Below are 19,446 nucleotides of genomic sequence, written 5' to 3'. Positions count from 1 at the left end.
ACTGTTCTTAACTTGAAACACCACTTTAGCTAATGGGGCCTCCCGCTGCCACTGCGCCGCCGGAGCACGATTTCTGTTCTCATCCTGAAGCAAAGTTCTTAACCCGAAGTACTATTTCTGGGTTAGTCTGTAACCTGAAGCGTATGTAACCCGAGGTACCACTGTATAGCCTTTGACGGGTTGCAAAATTAGAACTAAATCAAGTTTTGTGTTTTGGCATGCAGTCCAAATAAATCATAGATGTGTGAGGTTCAAAAAAAAACTGGATGTTGTTGTTGTTGCTTTAAATTCCTGCTGAATGCATGAAAATCCCAGTTGGTTGAATCATAGAATTGTAGAGTCGGAAGGGACCACGATGGGGACCGTCTAGTCCAACCCCCTGGAATGTGGGAATCTTCTGCCCAACGTGGTGCTTGAACTCACGGCACTGAGATTAAGGGTCTTATGCTCTGCCAACTGAGCTTTGTATGTATGAACCCTGCTTCCTGCTAAGTTCTCTCTCTCTCTACTCCCACCCATTATTCCCAAGCTGGGGAGCAGGCAGGAATACCTACCTTGGAAAAAGAGTAAAGGGTAACAAGTGATGGATGGCTCACTTCAACACAAAACAGGGCCTACAAGGCTACTGCAAGTGATGTACAGGGTGCCATTTTCTACTGGGTATGCAGTTAGTAAGAACATAAGGAAAGACTAGTCCAGCATCTTGCCTCCCACAGTAGCCAAAAAGATGCCATGGAAAGCCCACAAGCAGGATCTGAGCATCACTCCCCTTTTGGTGCTCCCCATAAACTGATATTCATAGATATACTGATGCCTCTGATACCAAAGGTCGCTTATTTATTCCTCATGCTCAGCTCAGAGGTTGCTAAAAACAGTCATCATAAAAATGCACAAGTAAACATAACAGTAAAATAAAACATTGGATATAGTATTAACAGACAGTGATATGGCAGAGTAATTCTGATTTTGTCCAGAGGCCAGATGAAATAAATGTGTTTTAAGTTGTTACTTGAACAACAACAACAATTTATTATTTATACCCCACCCATCTGGCTGAGTTTCCCCAGCCACTCTGGGCAGCTCCCAATCGAGTGTTAAAAACAGTACAGCATTAAATATTAAAAACTTCCCTGAACAGGGCTGCCTTCAGATGTCTTTTAAAAATAGGATAGCTGCTTATTTCCTTGACATCTGATAGGAGGGCATTCCACAGGCGGGCACCACTACCGAGAAGGCCCTCCCATATGAGCAGCCCCATAGACCATGTCCATTGAGGGAACCATGAGTAAGGCCACCTAGTATGGAGTGTGGGTGAGTGCGTGTTTGTGTAATTATCCTTTAAGTCATGGGTAGTCAAACTAAGGCCCAGGGGCCGGATCTAGCCCAATCGCCTTCTAAATCCGCCCCGCGGCGGTCCAGGAATTAGCCTGTTTTTACATGAGTAGAATGTGTGCTTTTATTTAAAATGCATCTCTGAGTTATTTGTGGGGCATAGGAATTCGTTCATTATTTTTTTCAAAATATAGTCCGGCCTCCCCACAAGGTCTGAGGGACAGTGAACCAGCCTCCTGCTGAAAAAGTTTGCTGACCCCTGCAAAGTTTAAGTACTTGAGTCCTTAACTAGGACTGGTTGGGTTGTCTGTTTTTGTTTCTATTATGTATTTTCTGTTTTTTATACAGTGGTACCTCGGGTTAAGTACTTAATTTGTTCCAGAGGTCCGTTCTTAACCTGAAACTGTTCTTAACCCAAAGCACCACTTTAGCTAATGGGGCCTCCCGCTGCTGCTGCGCCACTGGAGCACAATTTCTGTTCTCATCCTGAAGCAAAGTTCTTAACCCGAGGTACTATTTCTGGGTTAGCGGAGTCTGTAACCTGAAGTGTATGTAACCTGAAGCGTATGTAACCCGAGGTACCACTGTATTGTGATTTTATGCTATGAACTGCCCTGAGATCAACGGGTGTAGGACGATATACAACATCAATAAAAATAGTAGTCCTTGATAGCTGTATCCTCTATTAATTTGTCAAATCCCCTTTTAAAGACATCAAAGTTGGTGGCTATTGCTACATATTGTGACTTCCAGTTGTGCTGTGAAGAAGTCCTTCCTTTTGCGGTTTTCAAACTACAAGCACCATGATCCCTAGCAGTAGATGAAGCTCTAGGCATCATTTGCATCTAAGATGAGTCCTTGTGAGGTTTCTTCTGTATCAGACTAAGACCCTTTATTCCTTCAGAAGGGTGGCAGAGCACCAGCAGAGGGTTGGTGTGGTGTTTATTTTGAGTTGGGCCAATCTTGAAGGAGGCAGGACCCAGCTCAGAATGGGACCAGATTTTTCAGGTTGTGGTGCATTTTGAATTCACACCTTTAAAAACTTTTTCTATGCCTAAAATAAAGAATTGTTTTCCATATTTTCCTAATCACCAGAATACCAATAGCAGATATAAGAAGCTATATATGTTGACCTGGAAGGAAAGGGAAGGGTGTCAACTCAAGAGCAACTCTTCATCCTGTCTCTCCACATGATTCCATAAACCCACTGAAATTCCACACCTTTGGGGAGGTGGGATTAATTTTGAGGCCACAGTGTCTGAAGTCCCCTGTTTAGACACCCTTCCTACGTTGTATTATGATTTTATTTCATACAAGGTTAAAAGTCCATGAAAGTTTTGCCCTTCTCCATTCCTAGCTGTTAATGCCATGTTTAGCCTTAGGTGCAATACAGTTTTAGTAAAAAAAAAAAGTTGGATAGTTGCTCTCTCTCTAAGTTTCACAGCTTGTTAACAATGATAGTAATGCCCGTGACAGGTCAGGAGGAGGGCGCTGATTCTGATTTTACCTGACTTTAAGACAAAACTGCAGATGCAGTAGGAACCAAGATGAAAACTGCCGCAAATTGGCAGAACTGTTGGTTTGCTTTTCGCTTGAGCTATTGACAGATAAATGCATTCCTCCTCTCTTTGGTTACTGCAGATGTATGTATGTATGTATGTATGTATGTATGTATGTATGTATGTATATTTAAATATAGCCCAAATAATATGGGAAGGCCTTGCACTTAGCAAATCATTTTACTGTTGTGTGCTAGTGACCCTGCTGACATTGAGATTCAGAAGATCAAAAACTATTTTCTGCTATGTCACATATTCTGCAGTCTTGCCAGCTCTAATGGACTAGACCTCTGCAAAGAGTGAAAGATGTCTGTGGGCATAGACTGGCCTGGAGCACCTTAGCAGTTTATATTTAGCCATCACCCAATGAGCGTTTGTTTGCACACACGTTCCTGTGCTTCTCTGTGGCTTCCCTGTTTGGGGAAGAGAGATGAAGGTGTGTCACAGTGGTTTTCATTGTTAGATGTACCTTTGTGATTAACGTAGACAGTTAAAGGTGATAGAAACTCCAGTAAGAGAAGCAAGGCCACATCTGAAATGTTTAACATCAATGATTGGGTTTCACCAGAAAGACAACAGCAAGGGGTGGATCCTGCTAATAAATAATTTTAGGTTAGCCATTGCTCAGGTTTTAATCCACACATAGTTTAGGATTACTTGAAGTGTTACAATTTTCATATGCAGAAAATGTCTTTCAAAATAGAAAGACAGATATGTGCCTGAAGATATCTGTGTAACTTCCTGCGCTTGGGAAAACAGTAATATGTGTTGCAGCTCTTGGTGCTATGAGTATACAGTAATCAAGGAAACCAAATATTGTCTCTAGGTAATAAAGGACACTAATATGTCATGTGCAAGTTAAGTCTAACACTATCCTCCAACTCCTCTCACTGTACACAAAATAGTGTGAATATTTTGAACCTTGTTTGGCTCTTTCCAAGTTCAGGAAACTTACAGATATGATCAAGCAGAGAAGGAGACTAAGGATTCCCACTCCTCCTCCATGTGAGGTAGTTCTTGAGATCTACCTGACCCTCACGAGGGGGTTTTGTTGTATGTTTGGGAGGAATAATGTGGCAAGAAAGAGACAGGAAGACCCCATTGTTGCTTTTTTGACTGACTTCTACTCATTTTCCAGGTACAAACAATGACTATTTGAGGCCAAACTGAGGCGGGAATGGAAGCAGAGGTTTAACTCTTTCCTCCCACACCACTGTCCTGACAAAACTCTTCCCTTGGTGCTATGTTAATAGCAAACAAGTAGAGATTTTCATCAGGACCCCAGCAGGGGAGAAAATAATTAAGTTTTCTCTTCCAACATGCTGTAGCCCCAGTGAAAACCAAGGCACCCTGGATTTGCTGTCCAAGTAAAGACACTGACATGATTCACAGTGATGTGTTTAGCATCTCGTCTACTTTGAGTACAGGAAAGATGCTTCCAATTTTAACGGTGCTTTCTACTTTAAATAATGCAGTAACACTCACAGTGTCTGTTTTAATAATAACAGGAAAAGTGGAGCTGCACAAGGGGCTACGAGCTGTGTACCACAAAATGCCGCTCATGTGGACCCCCGGGTACCTGAACAGAGCCTTGCAAGTGATGGAGAAAGTGACGTTGCTTCCTGATGATACAAAGCTCTGCAAGGAAGCTGTAAGTGGAGAACTGTTGCTTTACAAAGCAGGGCCTTGTGCATTTTTGAGAAGAGAGCCGAAGGGTTTTCAAAGGAGCGTGGTGGCTACTGCTGTTCGCCCTGATGTTTTGTGTTGCTCAAATTTCTGTTGAACTGATTGCATTCAGTGGCATTTTTCTTCACCTTGAGGAGGAACATCCTTTCCAAAAGACAAGAGAGGCATACCTAGAAAGGGCAACTTTTCGCTTTTCAGCTTCTGCTTCTGACTTGGAGGGTGCCAAAGAGGCAAAGTGCCTGGCAGAGTTTCTTTTTCACCCTCTGCTCCTCATGTAGTGGGGAGAATAAATGGGGTATTCTGGACTCAAGTCAAAACACAATATAGATTCTTTATTTATACTATTGCTAAGCTGTTTACAAATAAATAAAAAATACAAAACATATAAACACACCCATAAAACAATTCAATCAAAGCATTAAAATAAACAGCCATAGTTGAAATGTACAGTAAAACAACCCTGCTGAAAGAGTTAAAACAGAAAATAAAGCAGGACGTTCAAATCAGGGCATCAGGGGAATGCTTGTCTAAACAAGTTTGTCTTTAGGAGCCCGTGGAATGCCCATGCTGATGGGGCCTCTCGTATTTCAGCAGGGAGAGTAAAGTTAATAGAGAAAGATTTCCCCTTCCAACTTCTCTAGAGTTGTATGAAATAATCATTTCTCCTGTTGGCATGCATGGGTGGGGAACCTCTTTCAGTCAGGGCCGCGTTGCTTTTTGGGCATCCTGCATGCCAGTGATGATCAAAGCCAGAGGCAAGAGTGGGCAGAGACTGGCATGCAACTCTTATCTTTGTGCAGTAGGAAACATGCCAGCCATGTACACACACAAACCCAGTCAAGCAAAAGGCATTGTCGCAGACCAAGGGCACATTCCAGCCAGGTGAAACCACTGAAGGGTGTGCAGAAGGGCTGGAGACGAGTATGGACTTGGCATGGCCCAGGAGAGTCCTGGAGAACCACATCCATCATACTCCTCACATGGCCTCATTGAGTGACCTTGGATGTGGCATTGACACAAAGGGAACAGGAGCTACTAGTGCCTTGCAAGCTTCCTATTCTTCTACATTTCTGCCTTGTCCAAAATACAGCTTTTGCCCTGCCCCCCAGGTGGCTTCCATTGCAGAGTCGGCTCACCCCATCCCACCCAGGCCTACCTTTCTCTCCTGTCCATTATCAAAGAGAGGGAGCTGATAGATGAATCCACTGAAAATCAAATGGAACACAATGAGCTCATGATGCATTTCAGCAAAACAGGAATTGAGAAACTAGCTGACTTTATATAAGTGTACAATAATCTCTTCCAATATACATGTAATAATTGTGGAATATCAGTAAGAGCCTATGTGACCTGTCCAGAGCCAATCATAAAATCAATAGTAATTCCAGAACGGCTGGGCTTAATCAAAGAGCTTCTCTCACTAACTTTGGCCACCGTGCAGACACTTCAAAAGAAAAACAAGACTCGCCTTTAATTTCCCAGGGTTTCATTTCATGGCAATGGTAAAATAATTCACTGCTGACACTATCAAATTATGTTTTTGTTTGTGCCTTTATGGTTTTAAAGTTTATGCATTCCGTCTACAGTAGACCGTCTCAGAGACCCTGATCCATTTTTCTGCAGTAGGACCTGGAGAGAAAAATGTGCAGCCTTAATAGGACAGGAAAGTCTTGAATTTGAAAAACAGTGAATTAGAGTATTGTCTGCTTGGCCTTCTGTTTATGACCCTCTAGCACTGTTGCTCTTGTGTGATCAAATTTGCTCCATAAAGGTTAGAAATGCCCCTCCTTTTTTAAACTAATAGGTGGTATTCTCAGGAATTTTAACAAGAATCCATAAGCTGCATAAAAAGGCCCACAGGAGCAGTATATTGACCATCCCTGTAATTTAGGCAACAATGATGCCCTTCAGTTTTTTTAAACAGCACTTATTATCTTTTTCTCATTTCTGTTGCAAAGATTGGTGTTCTGGCAGCCACTCTACAGCCCATCCCTGTGACAGAAGTTTCCCCAGAGGACACCAAGGACTCAGAAGAAACACCGAAGCAAGTGCAGTCGGAAGAAGCAGAGATGTCACGACTGCCTGAGTACTTGAACCGATTTGGGGTATGCAGCGTCTCAGCTTCCCCTCTTCCCAACTGGTTTTAATTAGCGTTATTGTCTGTAGCAAAAAAGAAAAGAGTACACCTTCCTTCTTCTTTATTCTGTGACACCAAGGCTCCATTGGTGTCCCACCAGGAATGCTATTGGGGCTTTTGGATGCTGACATTGAATTCATAGAGTTATAGAACTGTCAAGTTGGAAGGGACCCCAAGAGTCATCTAGTCCACCCCCCCCCGCCATGCAGGAATCTTTCGCCCAGCGTGGGGCTCGAACCCACGACCCAGAAATTAAGAGTCTCATGTTCTACCAACTGAGCTATCTTCTTACTAGTTCAAACTGGGAATTGCCTTTCTAAAAGGTGTCCCTTGTCTGCTGCGTGGCTGCAGGGATGTTATTTTTGCATTTCATACATCAGACTTGGTAAGCCAAACTCCTGCTAACTAAAATGGAGTGTCACTCCTGAAGAGTTGCTTGGTCTTGCACCATCTCTGGCATCTAAGGGCACAGTTTAGATTCATTCCCCTCTTTGGGTCAATGCAGGTTTAATAGGTCTTCCCCCCCTTACGCAGCCTGCTAATGGCTGTAAGAAAGTGGTCGCAATTTTGGTCCTGTGTTTAGTTCTAAGAAGGTCCACTAAACGAGTAAATGAGATGGTTGCCTGGGGTTTTTGTTTCGTTTTGAGGCCCAGCCTTTTCCTGCACTCCCTCTCCCTCATTGTGGTTTTTGCATGATTTATCGCCCTGTCACTGGGGAAAGCACCCTTTTGTAGAAATGGCACAGAGAGTATTCTACAGATTTATACCTACAGTGTGGTTCTAAGGATCTGTTCCTTGGTGAGATGTTTGTGTCTTGGCAGGTTTGCTGAATGAAATGTGCAGCTCAATCCGGCATATTTTTCCTCGAAAGTAAACCCCACAGATTTCCATAGGACTTGCCACATAGAGACTGAGCTAAGAATCAGAAAATTTCTCCCAGTTCAAATCTTGTCCCTGCCATGAACTCACTAGGGGAAATTTGTTTTCTCTCAGCCTCAGTTCCATGCTCCCTCCATCTGCAACCCTTACAGAGATGATGTGAGGATTACAGCTAGATATAGTAGTACTACAGACTACAGATTACAGCTACAGTGCATGTGAAGAGAGCTTGAAGACTGGAATGTATTATACAGATGTTAAGCCTTTTTATTGGGTGTGCATAGGAATGTAGGCTTCGTTTCTTTCGGAAATGAACCAGGGAGGGACGCTTGCAAGAAAGTTCTCTGATTACATCGTAGAGGAGGTAAAAAGAAAAGTTTATTAGTGAGCCTGTAAGAGACCTGGTGGACTGGTTAGTATAGGCCGACAGTAGATGATAAGGAAGCTTTTCCCCCAGTGGCAAAACGTGAGAACAGGGATTGTGTGGTCCTCTTAGGTTTTGAGTTATATTATATTCCTTACCCCTTGCCATTGTCCATGCTGGCTAGGACTGATGGGAGTTGGAGTCTCACAGCATCTGGAGGGGCCACATGTTTCCTGTCCCTGGATTAAAGCTATATAGTTAGCATCATATTTTGTGTCTTTTGAGTTCTGCACCGTTTTGCCCAAGTAATACTTTTTTCAGCTTTGCAAATGCATTGCCAGCCTACAGAAATGTGATAGTCCACCCACCCCATGCCTCTGTCACAAGACAAGCAAGCAGTAGGTTTGATAACATGCATGCTTGGAAGGAATTGTAGCTTCCAGTGACTCAGTACGCAGCTGATTTTTATGTTCCACCTCTAATTATTCTATGAACAGCTTCTACCAGGTCAGAAACACTTGAAGCTGAGAGGTCAGGAGGAGGGTTTGCAGGATCATTCCATGCCCCTTCCCTGAAATTTCAGCTTTCGTTAAAGGTAAAAATAAGTTTCTGTTCCTCTTACTTGTTGAGATTAATGAAAAATGTGGAGGCCACATTCTTCCCAATGACACAGTAAGAAGCTGCCTTGCATGATTTCTATGCTAAGGAGTGCAAGGCATAAGGATAACTGTCAGGCTATAGACTAAACTTAATGTTTAATATTTATAAAGTTAAAATGCATTTTGTTAATGCTTTATATAGTTGCATAACTTTTTCATCTATTTTGCTACTGGTATTTGGGCTCTGGGTCTTCTGCACTGATCCGCTCTCCTCCAGACATGCCCCTCCAGGCCCCCGCATGGCAGAATGGTCTAGCTCTCTGTCTGGGAAGATTGCTCAAAGCCATGTCTCTCACACTCTGCCCACAAAGCCCAAGGAATAGCAGCAGAAATAGCACAATTTAAAAAATGAGACTCAGATAGCAGTTGAGCAAGGTTTAATGGTATGTTTGTTCAGCAAGATGCCCAGCGTGATGGCTCAGTTCCTTTCCGAACAGGGTCACTTTTCTAAACAGGATATAATTTCCACTAAACTAAATACAGTTCTTCTTCTTTCTTCTTCTTCTAAATTTACATTATATTATTTGTGCAAGGGTACAGTCCCCTGCTATTGGCCACTGAGATGTCCAAGTGCTTTTATGTCAGGAGAGTGAAAGGCTCAAGAAGAGTACAGAGTGGGGGAAGACTAATGGAAATTACTTCTGGTGGTTGGTTTATGCAGCCTCAGCCCTGCAGCCAGAAAAGAGTTGGAAGTGATCATCCCCTGCTGGCCTCTCATCCTCAGATGGAACACTATGTTGTTTTTAAATTTTATTTTAAATAAAATTGTAGCTGCACTGGCCAATTCCATTGCAGTCCCCAACAGCTCCCCTTGCCATTTCAGTGAATCAGCACAGCCTATCTCAGAAGCAGTCCACCTATTGGCTTGGAGTAAATTCCTGTCCTACCTATGGCAATATCCCATGCGTTTTACGGCTTAGACCTATTGCCGCCACCATTCTTCCTACCTTATTTACCACTTCCTTCAAGGCAGATGGTACCTTCCCCTCCTCCAATGAAGCATTCTTCTTTGGCAATCACTTATAGCCGAGTAAGATTGTCTTCCATAAACACAGTTTTAACAATGAGTCCATAAGTGACTGTGGAGGCCAATTCTGAACCCACACGTCCTTCCACAGTGGGGACACAGGTTTCCGGGTGGGAGTTGATCACAGTGAGGGTTTGCCAACTGTGCCTTCCTCTTCTCCCTTTCATCCTGAGTTCAAACATCTTAATTGCCCCCTGAACCCACCCAGTCAATCCCCTTCAGCAAGTTTAAAAGAAACCTAGATGGACAGGGGTCAAAGGGGAACATGTGTGCTGTAGACACACCTCCATTGTACATGCTCTTAACTATGGCATCCTGCTGCTTCTGGATCTCGGTGATTTTGTCCTCAAAGTTTCCTGGAAGTTTGTTATAGCAGATTGCTTAGGGTGTGGATAACAGAAGTACACAACAGCATTCCTGATGCTTCAGAACCGCACCTGCTTTCACTTTTCTAAGTGTTTTTAATCAAAAGTCCTAGAAACTCTTCTGTTTTGCTTGCTTTTTAAAAAAATTATCGAGTCATACAAAGCAAAGCAGAATGTAGCTCGATCAAGACACATCAAAGAAGCATTTCGGTTAAAGATGTTACAGACCTTGTATGAGAAATCGGGTTGGCAGAAACAGAACTCCACAGTGCCATCTGGTGTCACTGTATTAGAATGCATAAACAACACATATAAAGTCCTATGGCAGAGTTATACACAGGGGCTTCCAGCCAGCCCACCTAAAACTTGTTTCAGTTGCCATTATGTATCATTTCTATAGAACCTGCCAGCATACGAACTGGATTTCCCATATTCCAGTGATACTGCTCTGAAACACTCCAGTTCTGATACCAAGAACTAACTTAGTTGGTCTTTAAGGTGCTACTGGAAGGAATTTTTTTATTTTGACTATGGCAGACCAACACAGCTACCTATCTACTTCCAGTTCTCTTGTGAGTCTGGCCAACTCTGTGCATTTGTTTATCTTCGGGTTTTGCTCGACTGAATTCATACATAGTCTGTTGCTTCAGCAAATAGTTTGTGAAGGTCAATGGTCCAGAACATGACAAAATTGCTCTCTCCCCGTGGGAGCTGCCCGATGATGTTTCCTTGGATGGGAGGCCCAAGCATTGGTTGCATAACAGACAGTTCTGCATTGCAACGGCTACAAAGCTTTAGCTCTCTACTGCGTCCAGGCCCTATGCTGGAGGGTGGTTGTGAGTAAACATGGAGATGGAAATTGCATGGCTTATGGAAATTATAGGCTACATGAACTAAGAATGGGGGGAGTGGAGAAGCCCAGGAGGTCTTTGAAACAGCCTGTGTGGTAACTCTTGTTGACAGCAGGAATTGCAGTCTAGCGATACTCTCCTTAGTAGAACTGCCCTGTGGTTTGACAGGTTTTCCTCTTCTGTGTTGCACATGAATCTCACAAGGGTGGGATAGCAGGATAGGATTCAGTTAACTAGTCTCGTTAGCAGATGCCCACACAAGGACCTCTACTATTGCAATGAGGCTCCCTCCCCCTTTCCTGGCTCAGGAGGGGAAACTCCCCAGGCCAGCATGCCACGTGGCGGAGAAGGGGGTTGTTTGATCTGCCAAGCTGAAAAGCACACACTAACAGAGGGATTGCCATAGTGCTACCTTGAATTCCTTCCTCAGGCTAGAACTGGGGAGACCAGGTTCAAGTCTCTACTTTGCCATGTTGTTTACTGATTAACCTTTTCTCAGTCTCTATCTCTCAGCCTAAAGAGGATAAAATGGAAATGGGGGAAGATTGAGCAATTTTCTAGCACTCTGGGTCTTCAGCTTCCATTGGCCCTTGACATTTGGCTATGCTGCCTCCTGCCCCCCAGAAATAGATTTTATTAAAGCTTGGGGGGAAATGATATACAAAAGTTAATATCAAAGGCTCAGTATCTTTTTATAATACCAAAGATAAACTTATCTAAACAAAAACACAAGCCAAAAAAGTGAAAGAAAGAAGAAAAAGAGAGGAAGGGGAAAGGGAAAAGAGGAAAGGGAGAAAAAAGGAGAACTTCCAATTCTTCATCTGTCAGCTATATATATATAAATATCCAAAACATTCACTCTGCAGTAACAGCCATGCTGGCATGAGTTGATGAGTGTTGTGAGTTCAGCATCTGGAGAGCTACAGATTCTGCAGCCCTGATTGATGCCATCCTGAATTCCTAATGGGATAACAAATAAATAAATGAGCCCTGCTCACTGTGCATCTTATTTCACCTCATTAATAGTCAGTCCTAGCTAAACTGTATCTCTAAATTATGGGTATCTTCTAGTTTTGGTACAAAGGCACATCCGAGGATAATATTATTCCTGGTGAGTGACCAAGGATTTTTGTTGTTGTTGTTTAAAGCAGGGCTGTTTAGAAGCTTCCGGCTGTCCTATTGCATCCTTCCTAGCTAGGGCTGCTCTCTTCCCATTCATTTTCCTGGAGGCTTCTCCATTAGGGCAATTAATTTGCCTTTTGTCTGGGGAACATCAAGCTGTCCAGTAAAACTTCCATAACCACAAATGGCCCCCCATCTCAAAGCACTTAAGTGAATTAATATTTTTTTACGATGCATCGGGGCGTGTCATGAGAAGCACTACACCACAGATAGAAGTGGAACTCTGCTGTGATATACTGCCCAGCTGCCTGGCCGAATCCTGCCTGCCTGCAATGGAGTACCCCCACGTGCAGCCCACCCTGGTGCACCCACACAAGCAGAATCAGAGCAAAGTAAAGGGGCTGCATCCAGCGAGCTGAGCATGAAATCGCATGAGTCATTAAAAAGGGGGCCATAGAGGAATGTATGCTGGGCAGTTGCACAGGGGCTCATGGGATCTATTTAGTATGCCATTAGGACAAGCCTATTTAAATGATTCCCATCTGCTGAGCGGAAGGTTAGCCAAAGCGACTCAGGGCGAGTCCTTGGATCAGCAGTGGGGGGGGGGGCATGGGGGAGCCATAGGATGTTTAGATTGCCGGCTGGCCATTCATCATTTGTTAGCATAACGAGTCTTTATTAATGATGTTTCTCAGTCATCATGCAAGTTCAGCTATCCCAGCACTTAGCAGAATTAAAGATTGATTCTTTTTTTGTTTCTGCTTTGTTATTGCTAAATCATAAAAATCTAGTCTATAAATTATTGCTGCCCTTTGCTTGTTCCATCACCCCATCATTTTTTCCTCTTTTTCTTTTGGGGACGGAGAGAAGGAATGAAGAAGTGGTCCTTTATTGCGGCTGGCACGTTTTTCCAGGACAAAACGCAAGTCAGCTGCACGGTGCCGACTTGTAGAATTTCACATTCCAGTTCTGGGGAAAGAGGAAGGGGGGAAAGATTACTCAGGCCGGGCATGTGGATTGTTGATGTATTGCGACTGGTTGATTAGCGGTTTTCTTTCTTTCTTTTCCTTTCTTTTCTTCCCCCCTCACCCCTGCTATGTCAGGAGCTGAATTCTAAGCTGCAGTCGCTTGGCAAGGTGGAATCTGCAAGCTTGTTGACACTGACCACCCAGCTTGTGGAGGAAAAGCAGCCAGCATTTGAAGTGGAAGACATTGCAAAACACAAGGAGAAGCTGAAGGAGTGGGAGCAGGAGCGGACGCTGCTGACTGAAAGGGAGAGAGAGTTGAGGGAAAAGGCCAGGCAGGAGCTGGAAGCCCAGAATGCAGCAAAAGCATCTCTTTAACGCAGAAGATCGGCTTGTGATGTGGCCTTGACTGTATGCAGATGAAACCTTTCCAGATCCATCTTGCAGCAAAAGTGCTTCTTCCCCACCCCCTTAAAAACCACTGTAATTATAATTGTTTCTCTGAAGCCCTCAGTTTTGCCTCTTATGTGTTATGTCTACCTGTCGTCTAATAAAGTGATTCATTTCTAAAAGAGGCTGGGTGAGACAGTACATTCCAAGTGCTCTGGCCACAGTCAGTATTGCTGTTTAAAAAAAGGATACCAACAGGAGTTCAAAATGTTGTCTGCTTGCTTTGTTCAAGGGATAGCAAGCAGTCACCAGGTGAGTTAAGATCTGGAGTCTTCTTTGGAGGCCGCACACAAAACCGCCTTGTATCAGGTCACACCATCTCAGACGGATTGCAGCACCCCAGGGTTTCAGGCAAGGGTCTTTCTAGCCCTGCTATTAGGCATCCTGGGCATTGGAAGCTATCACCGTGTGTTGAGCTGCTCTCTTCTCCATGCCCTGTCAATACAGCAGCAGGAGGCTAGATCAGCTGGTAAAGGACCATAGGTACTTCCCTGTCCAGAGGGCATTCCACAAGATGGGGGCTGTGATAGAAGAGGTTTTGTTTCTTCCAGAAGTTGACCTAGCCTACCTATAAGTTGGAATCTGCACCAGGGCTTCACCTGTAGAAAGTTCATTCAGGAGGAGCCATTGCCCCAGGGGTATTAGGACACAAGCCTTTTAGGAGCCTTTTTGGTGGTGACTCCATAGGTATGTAATCTCTCTCCAGCCTTTTAGATGCAGGGTGAAAACCCACCATTTTTCGCTGGGTTTTTAGAAGCTTTTCACAGGCATTTATAGCACCACTACTTGAGAGTTACTATTGGGGCTAAATGTACCTATAATCCCAGTGAGCAAGATGGATTGATACTCTTTCACAGCTCTACGGCTTGGGCAAACAAAAATGTCCAGATTATGTGCATACAGAGTGAATGTTCTTGCAGTTCGTTTTCTATCTTTTCTGTTGGCTGTTTGCCCCTTGCTGTGGCTGTGCATTCCAACCCACATAGCAGTCTATGTGCACGGCTGTAAACGTGGTAATTAGGCCTGTCAGGATACATCAGGCCCTATTCTCAGTGCACACGATCAGCTTCGTTGCCCCCATGGTTCCTGTGTGTTAATGGACCTTTGTGGGATGGAGCTACTGTGGAATGGCAAATATGTCACTCCTGTAAGATAAACCTGAACTTTTGGGACTCTGGAACCTTTATACTTATTTTGCAGGCTGCATCATATTAATAACTACTATTAAAGATAGCAGCTTTGGGGTGAAGCCTGTCTGCTAAAGCTTCGACTCTTCTTCATATCTTCAGTCTTACAGTAATTGTAGTGTTCCACCTCCTATAGAAGAATATATTTAGCCTTCTTGGGTCTTTCCTTGTTCAGAAAACTTCAGAGCCAAATAAGCTGTTTGTCTCTCTCCCAAACCTTCCATGCCCCCCCCCAGTCATTTGAGACTCTCTTGAAACCTTTTCCTTTCTACTCACATACCATATATTTCCTGCCTGAGTCAACCGTTAAGCCAAGCTTACTACAGAGTGGGTCTTCCACCACTTTGGCCCTGGGACACTGAAAGCTCCTTGGTGTGGAAAGAGAAATATCTAGCTGCATGGATGCTTCTCATTTGGGAGATACATGCTGAGTGAGGACATCTGATCTGTACGTATGGTGTCTCCTGCAGCTGCCTCCAGTTGTTCCAGATCTCTTGAGGACGACCATTGTATAGTCCACACTGACATGCAAGATTCACAGTATGGCCTCGGTCCAGTATATCTGAAGGAGCGTCTCCCCCCCCCCCAAATCATTCTACCCAGACACAGGTCCAGCGCCGAGGGCCTCCTGGCGGTTCCCTCACTGCGAGAAGCCAAGTTACAGGGAACCAGGCAGAGGGCCTTCTCGGTAGTAGCACCCGCCCTGTGGAATGCCCTTCCACCAGATGTCAAAGAGAACAACAACTACCAGACTTTTAGAAGACATCTGAAGGCAGCCCTGTTTAGGGAAGCTTTTAATGTTTGATCCGTTACTGTATTTTAATATTGTGTTGGAAGCTGCCCAGAGTGGCTGGGGAAACCCAGCCAGATGGGCGGGGTATAAATAATGAATTATTATTACAATAAAGTTTCTGGGGGAAATAGAACCTGCAATTTTTCAACAAAATGTACACATATTTTGCATCCATCTGTCTCGGGAGGAGTTCACCTTTGGGGGTAAAGTCAAACTGTTGGAAGGTTGCAGTGCCTTCTGTGGCTGTAGAGACTGATATGAGACAGACATGTATTGTTGCAGCTGGGCCAGATGAAGGTGTCTGGTGGTGCTGCTGCAGGCGCACCACAACCTTTCTTCTTTCTGCGCTCTTTTCAGCGGTCGTTCCTTCTCTGGTCACTGATATGGATACACAACCTGCCTGTCTCTAGGCACTGCAGACATCTAATGTACGCATAAGGATGATGTAATCCACAAGCAGAGAACTCGGGCTATACAATGGAGTTTGCTGCTTTGCATTTGTCTACTTTTCACTGGGTGAGAGAACTTGTGGATGCTACTCATTTGCCTAGCAGATTAATCCTACCCTTTTGAGATGCAAATGTTACTCCTAAAAGGAAGATGCTAAGCCAGCCCTTATGGGGTCTGTTGTGCAGGTGCTATTACAGGAATTAACAGCCATGCCTTCTTGTTTACATAATGATGTGTTTATTATTCTGTGCTCCAGCATTTCCAAAGATGTCTGGGGAATTTCTGCCTGTGGTTACAGGTTGCACAGAGACTAGGTGCCACAAAGCTCCAGATTCTCTGCTTCCTCTAGCAGCTTCATACCCTCCACAGGGAAAGCCCTGAACGGCCTCTTTCAGATAGCATAAGCACCATGATCCTCAGAAACTTCTCTCACAGCAATAACAAGTTTAGCATGGCTCTCAATACTGTTAATGTGAGCCTTTAAAGAGCAGCGCATTTGCACATTAGCATTGTGTTAATGGACAGTGAAGGCTGTAGGAGAAAGCTGGCCCTGTTTTGCCCAGCAAAGCTCTCGGCCAATTCAGAAATTACTGGATTCTGTGTATTTATTCCACATGTTTAAATGGGTACCTACACACCAATAAATTAATAATGTAGGATCAGAGATAGTGGCCTGTTCCTGTTCCTTTAACCAAAGCTTGATTATTTTTTTCTTCAGGACTCCATAAGGAAAGCATTACATAGCAGAGAGATAAAGTTCCCCACTTCCAGCTCTCTGCAGATCATGCTTCGGTTAACAAGCATAGCTGCAAGAGGCAGCTGAAAAGTTTTAGTAACCCTGGTTTGGCCTTGGGTTCAGGAAGTGCATTTTGTATTGTGCAAAGTGACAGGCACATAGAACGGACTGCATATGTGTGTAATTTGTTTCAACCATAAATAGTAATGGAGCAGCCATACTGCTGATTGACAATTTGCATGACTCGGCCAGTTTTGTAGAATGTGAGCATTTTCGTGGAGATCACTGAATAATGGCATAAAAGTTGGTTGAGGATGAAATAAATGCCCAGTGCTAGTATTCAATCTATTTGTTTGGTTAAATCTATTTGTTTAACTTTCTTAAAGTTGGAGCAATAATCCTGTTTTATGAAGACAAGCATACTTGTACTACAAATTAATTGAAGAGCTTTTACGGATTCAATAATAATAATAATAATAATAATAATAATAATATACATGATTACTGGAAGTAAGTTCTCCTGTAGTCAGTGAGACTTGCAAGTGTGCTTGGGGGTAGCTGTATCTGACAATTGCAGTTTCCTAATACACACATTTTTGTAAGCATCCTTGTACATTCTTTTTTGTGCGTTTTCTTTTTGTTCCCAATTTTGGGATGCACTACTAAATTCAGATAAGTGCAAATTTCTAAGGATTAGCTCTATTCTGGTTTATAGAAGCATCTATTAGGTAAGCTCATATTAAAATGCAGACTGTTTTAATTTCTCTTCCATCCCTAGCTGTGCACAGGATTGTAGCCTCAGCCTTTTCCCTCTGATCTTTTTATAAGTTGTGGAATGTATTCTTCCATCCATAGGATTCATGAGCGGCAGATGGATAAGCAAGGAGCTTGCTATGGAAAGAACACATGTCTGTTTTGGTGGTGGTATTCCTTTGTGGGGTTTCTGGTTCTTGTTTTCATCCTGTATTTTGTGGCTTTATATTGTATTTTTATGTTGTGAACTGCCCTGAGATCTGCGGATGAAGAGCAGTATACAAATTAAACAAACACATCTTACAAGGGGGGTGGGGGTGGTTGTAAGGGCAACCTGCCTTTAAATAAACCTCTTTGCTTCAATCTGCTTTGGCAGCTTTGGATTGGGGGTTTCGTGTGTCCAGCAATGCGTACAAAATATCTGCATACTAAGAGTTCTGTTTCATTTGAAATGCAAATTGCTGATTCAAATTCGCAGCAGCCTCCGAATACTTTAATGAGTAGGTAAGCAAATATACAACTTCCCTCCCTTCCCTTCATTATTCACGGTGCTGTCAATCCAATAGAGAAGGTCAGTATCCATTATTCACAAGAGGGAAATTGCACATGTAATTCCCTCCATCTCAGATCAAGGCTAGTCTGTATTTTGCTGTCGTAGATTCAAGATACAGCAGTAGCAGAGCTGGTAAAAGAGCATTAATAATTCTGTTCACATTCAGAACAGTGTGAAACAGCAAGATCCAGCCTCCAGATATTATAGCTGGTGAAAACAGAATATGACTGGCATGCCAGACAGTTTGCATTGTACCCTGGCTTTTTTTCTAGGTGCTGTTGAATCGATCAGTATCACTTTGCCTTTGTCCTTTGCACTGATGTCGGTTTGTGTGGAGCCAGAATCTTAAAGCCCCAAGAATAGCCTGGTAATTTTATTTCAGTCTTTTCAGACTTGGAACTGCAATCATTTAAGCATCTTTCAGTACCGAGATACCAGGAAAATGGGGAATCAATTCTGTGTTATGCAGTCAATATATATGCCTGATTATTATTGGTACTGTTTTTCGTGGTGTTTTCTGTTTTGTTGCATGCCCCCCTGATGGTTTTTGATAGGTCAGTACAGTGGTACCTCAGGTTAAGAACTTAATTCGTTCCGGAGGTCCGTTCTTAACCTGAAATTGTTCTTAACCTGAGGCACCACTTTAGCTAATAGGGCCTCCTGCTGCTGCCGTGCTGCCGCTGCATGATTTCTGTTCTCATCCTGAAGTAAAGTTCTTAAGGTACTATTTCTGGGTTAGCGGAGTCTGTAACCTGAAGCGCCTGTAACCTGAAGCTTATGTAACCCGAGGTACCACTGTATATACTTTTTAATAGATTAAAATCTGTGTATTGTAAGTCAGCATTCCTGCACGTTTCCTCCTGAAATGCAACTGGCACCTGCATTTCTGGCCTTCCAGTGCCAGCTGAAAGCCTGGCTCTTTGCTTGGGTGTTTGAGCAATAAAGGTGCTATGGGTTAAAACAAAGAGCCTAGGACTTGCCGATCAGAAGGTCAGCGGTTCAAATCCCCGCGACGGGGTGAGCTCCTGTTGCTCTGTCCCTGCTCCTGCCAACCTAGCAGTTCAAAAGCACATCAAAGTGCAAGTAGATAAATAGGTACCACTCTGGCGGGAAGGTAAATGGCGTTTCCGTGCGCTGCTCTGGTTTGCCAGAAGTGGCTTAGTCATGCTGGCCACATGACCCAGAAGCTGTAGGCCGGCTCCCTCGGCCAATAAAGCGAGATGAGTGCCGCAACCCCAGAGTCGGTCACGACTGGACCTAATGGCCAAGGGTCCCTTTACCTTTATTCCTTTTATTGTGCACCACTTACAGATCTTTGGGTGCAAGGTGGTATGTGCAAGACAGATAGTCAAATACATTTTATTTCTACCAATCTATTTTGTCACAATCTTGGGTTTTTTCTTTTTTGCCAGATTTTCTTAAACAGGTTTAGATTGCCAGAATTAGCTCTCAGGAGCAGTAAGGAAAGGAATGAAAGAGGAAACTTGAGTGTCCTCAGCATACTGTTAGCACCTGGTTTTTGCTCAGTGGTTTCATCATTGAAAAGGGGATGACATAAAACCTTGAGGGAACAGAATC

General features: G+C 43.6%; 1 protein-coding gene and 1 long non-coding RNA gene across 2 annotated transcripts in view; one reads left to right on the top strand and one right to left on the bottom strand.

Annotated features, from left to right (window-relative positions):
• Positions 1-13,518, top strand: part of MRPS27 (mitochondrial ribosomal protein S27) — a 59,446-nt gene extending 45,928 nt beyond the window's left edge. The window contains exons 9-11 of the mRNA XM_081212519.1: positions 4,400-4,542; positions 6,536-6,682; positions 13,085-13,518. Of these exons, the coding sequence (XP_081068645.1) occupies positions 4,400-4,542; positions 6,536-6,682; positions 13,085-13,324 (530 nt within the window). The 3' untranslated portion in view covers positions 13,325-13,518. The remainder of the gene's footprint in view (positions 1-4,399; positions 4,543-6,535; positions 6,683-13,084) is intronic.
• LOC308597080 lies at positions 1,016-18,812 on the bottom strand. Its single transcript, XR_014012825.1, has 2 exons — positions 18,653-18,812; positions 1,016-1,889 (listed from the first exon to the last, which is right to left on the bottom strand). It is a non-coding gene; the product is annotated as an uncharacterized lncRNA (long non-coding RNA).
• Positions 18,813-19,446: the final 634 nt, after the last annotated feature.

The sequence above is a fragment of the Podarcis bocagei genome (genome assembly GCF_964188305.1).
Source record: "Podarcis bocagei genome assembly, chromosome: 11".
Classification (NCBI taxonomy): Eukaryota; Metazoa; Chordata; class Lepidosauria; order Squamata; family Lacertidae; genus Podarcis; species Podarcis bocagei.
The sequence above is the reverse complement of the archived record's forward strand: the minus strand, read 5'-3'. Positions and strand labels throughout refer to the sequence as shown.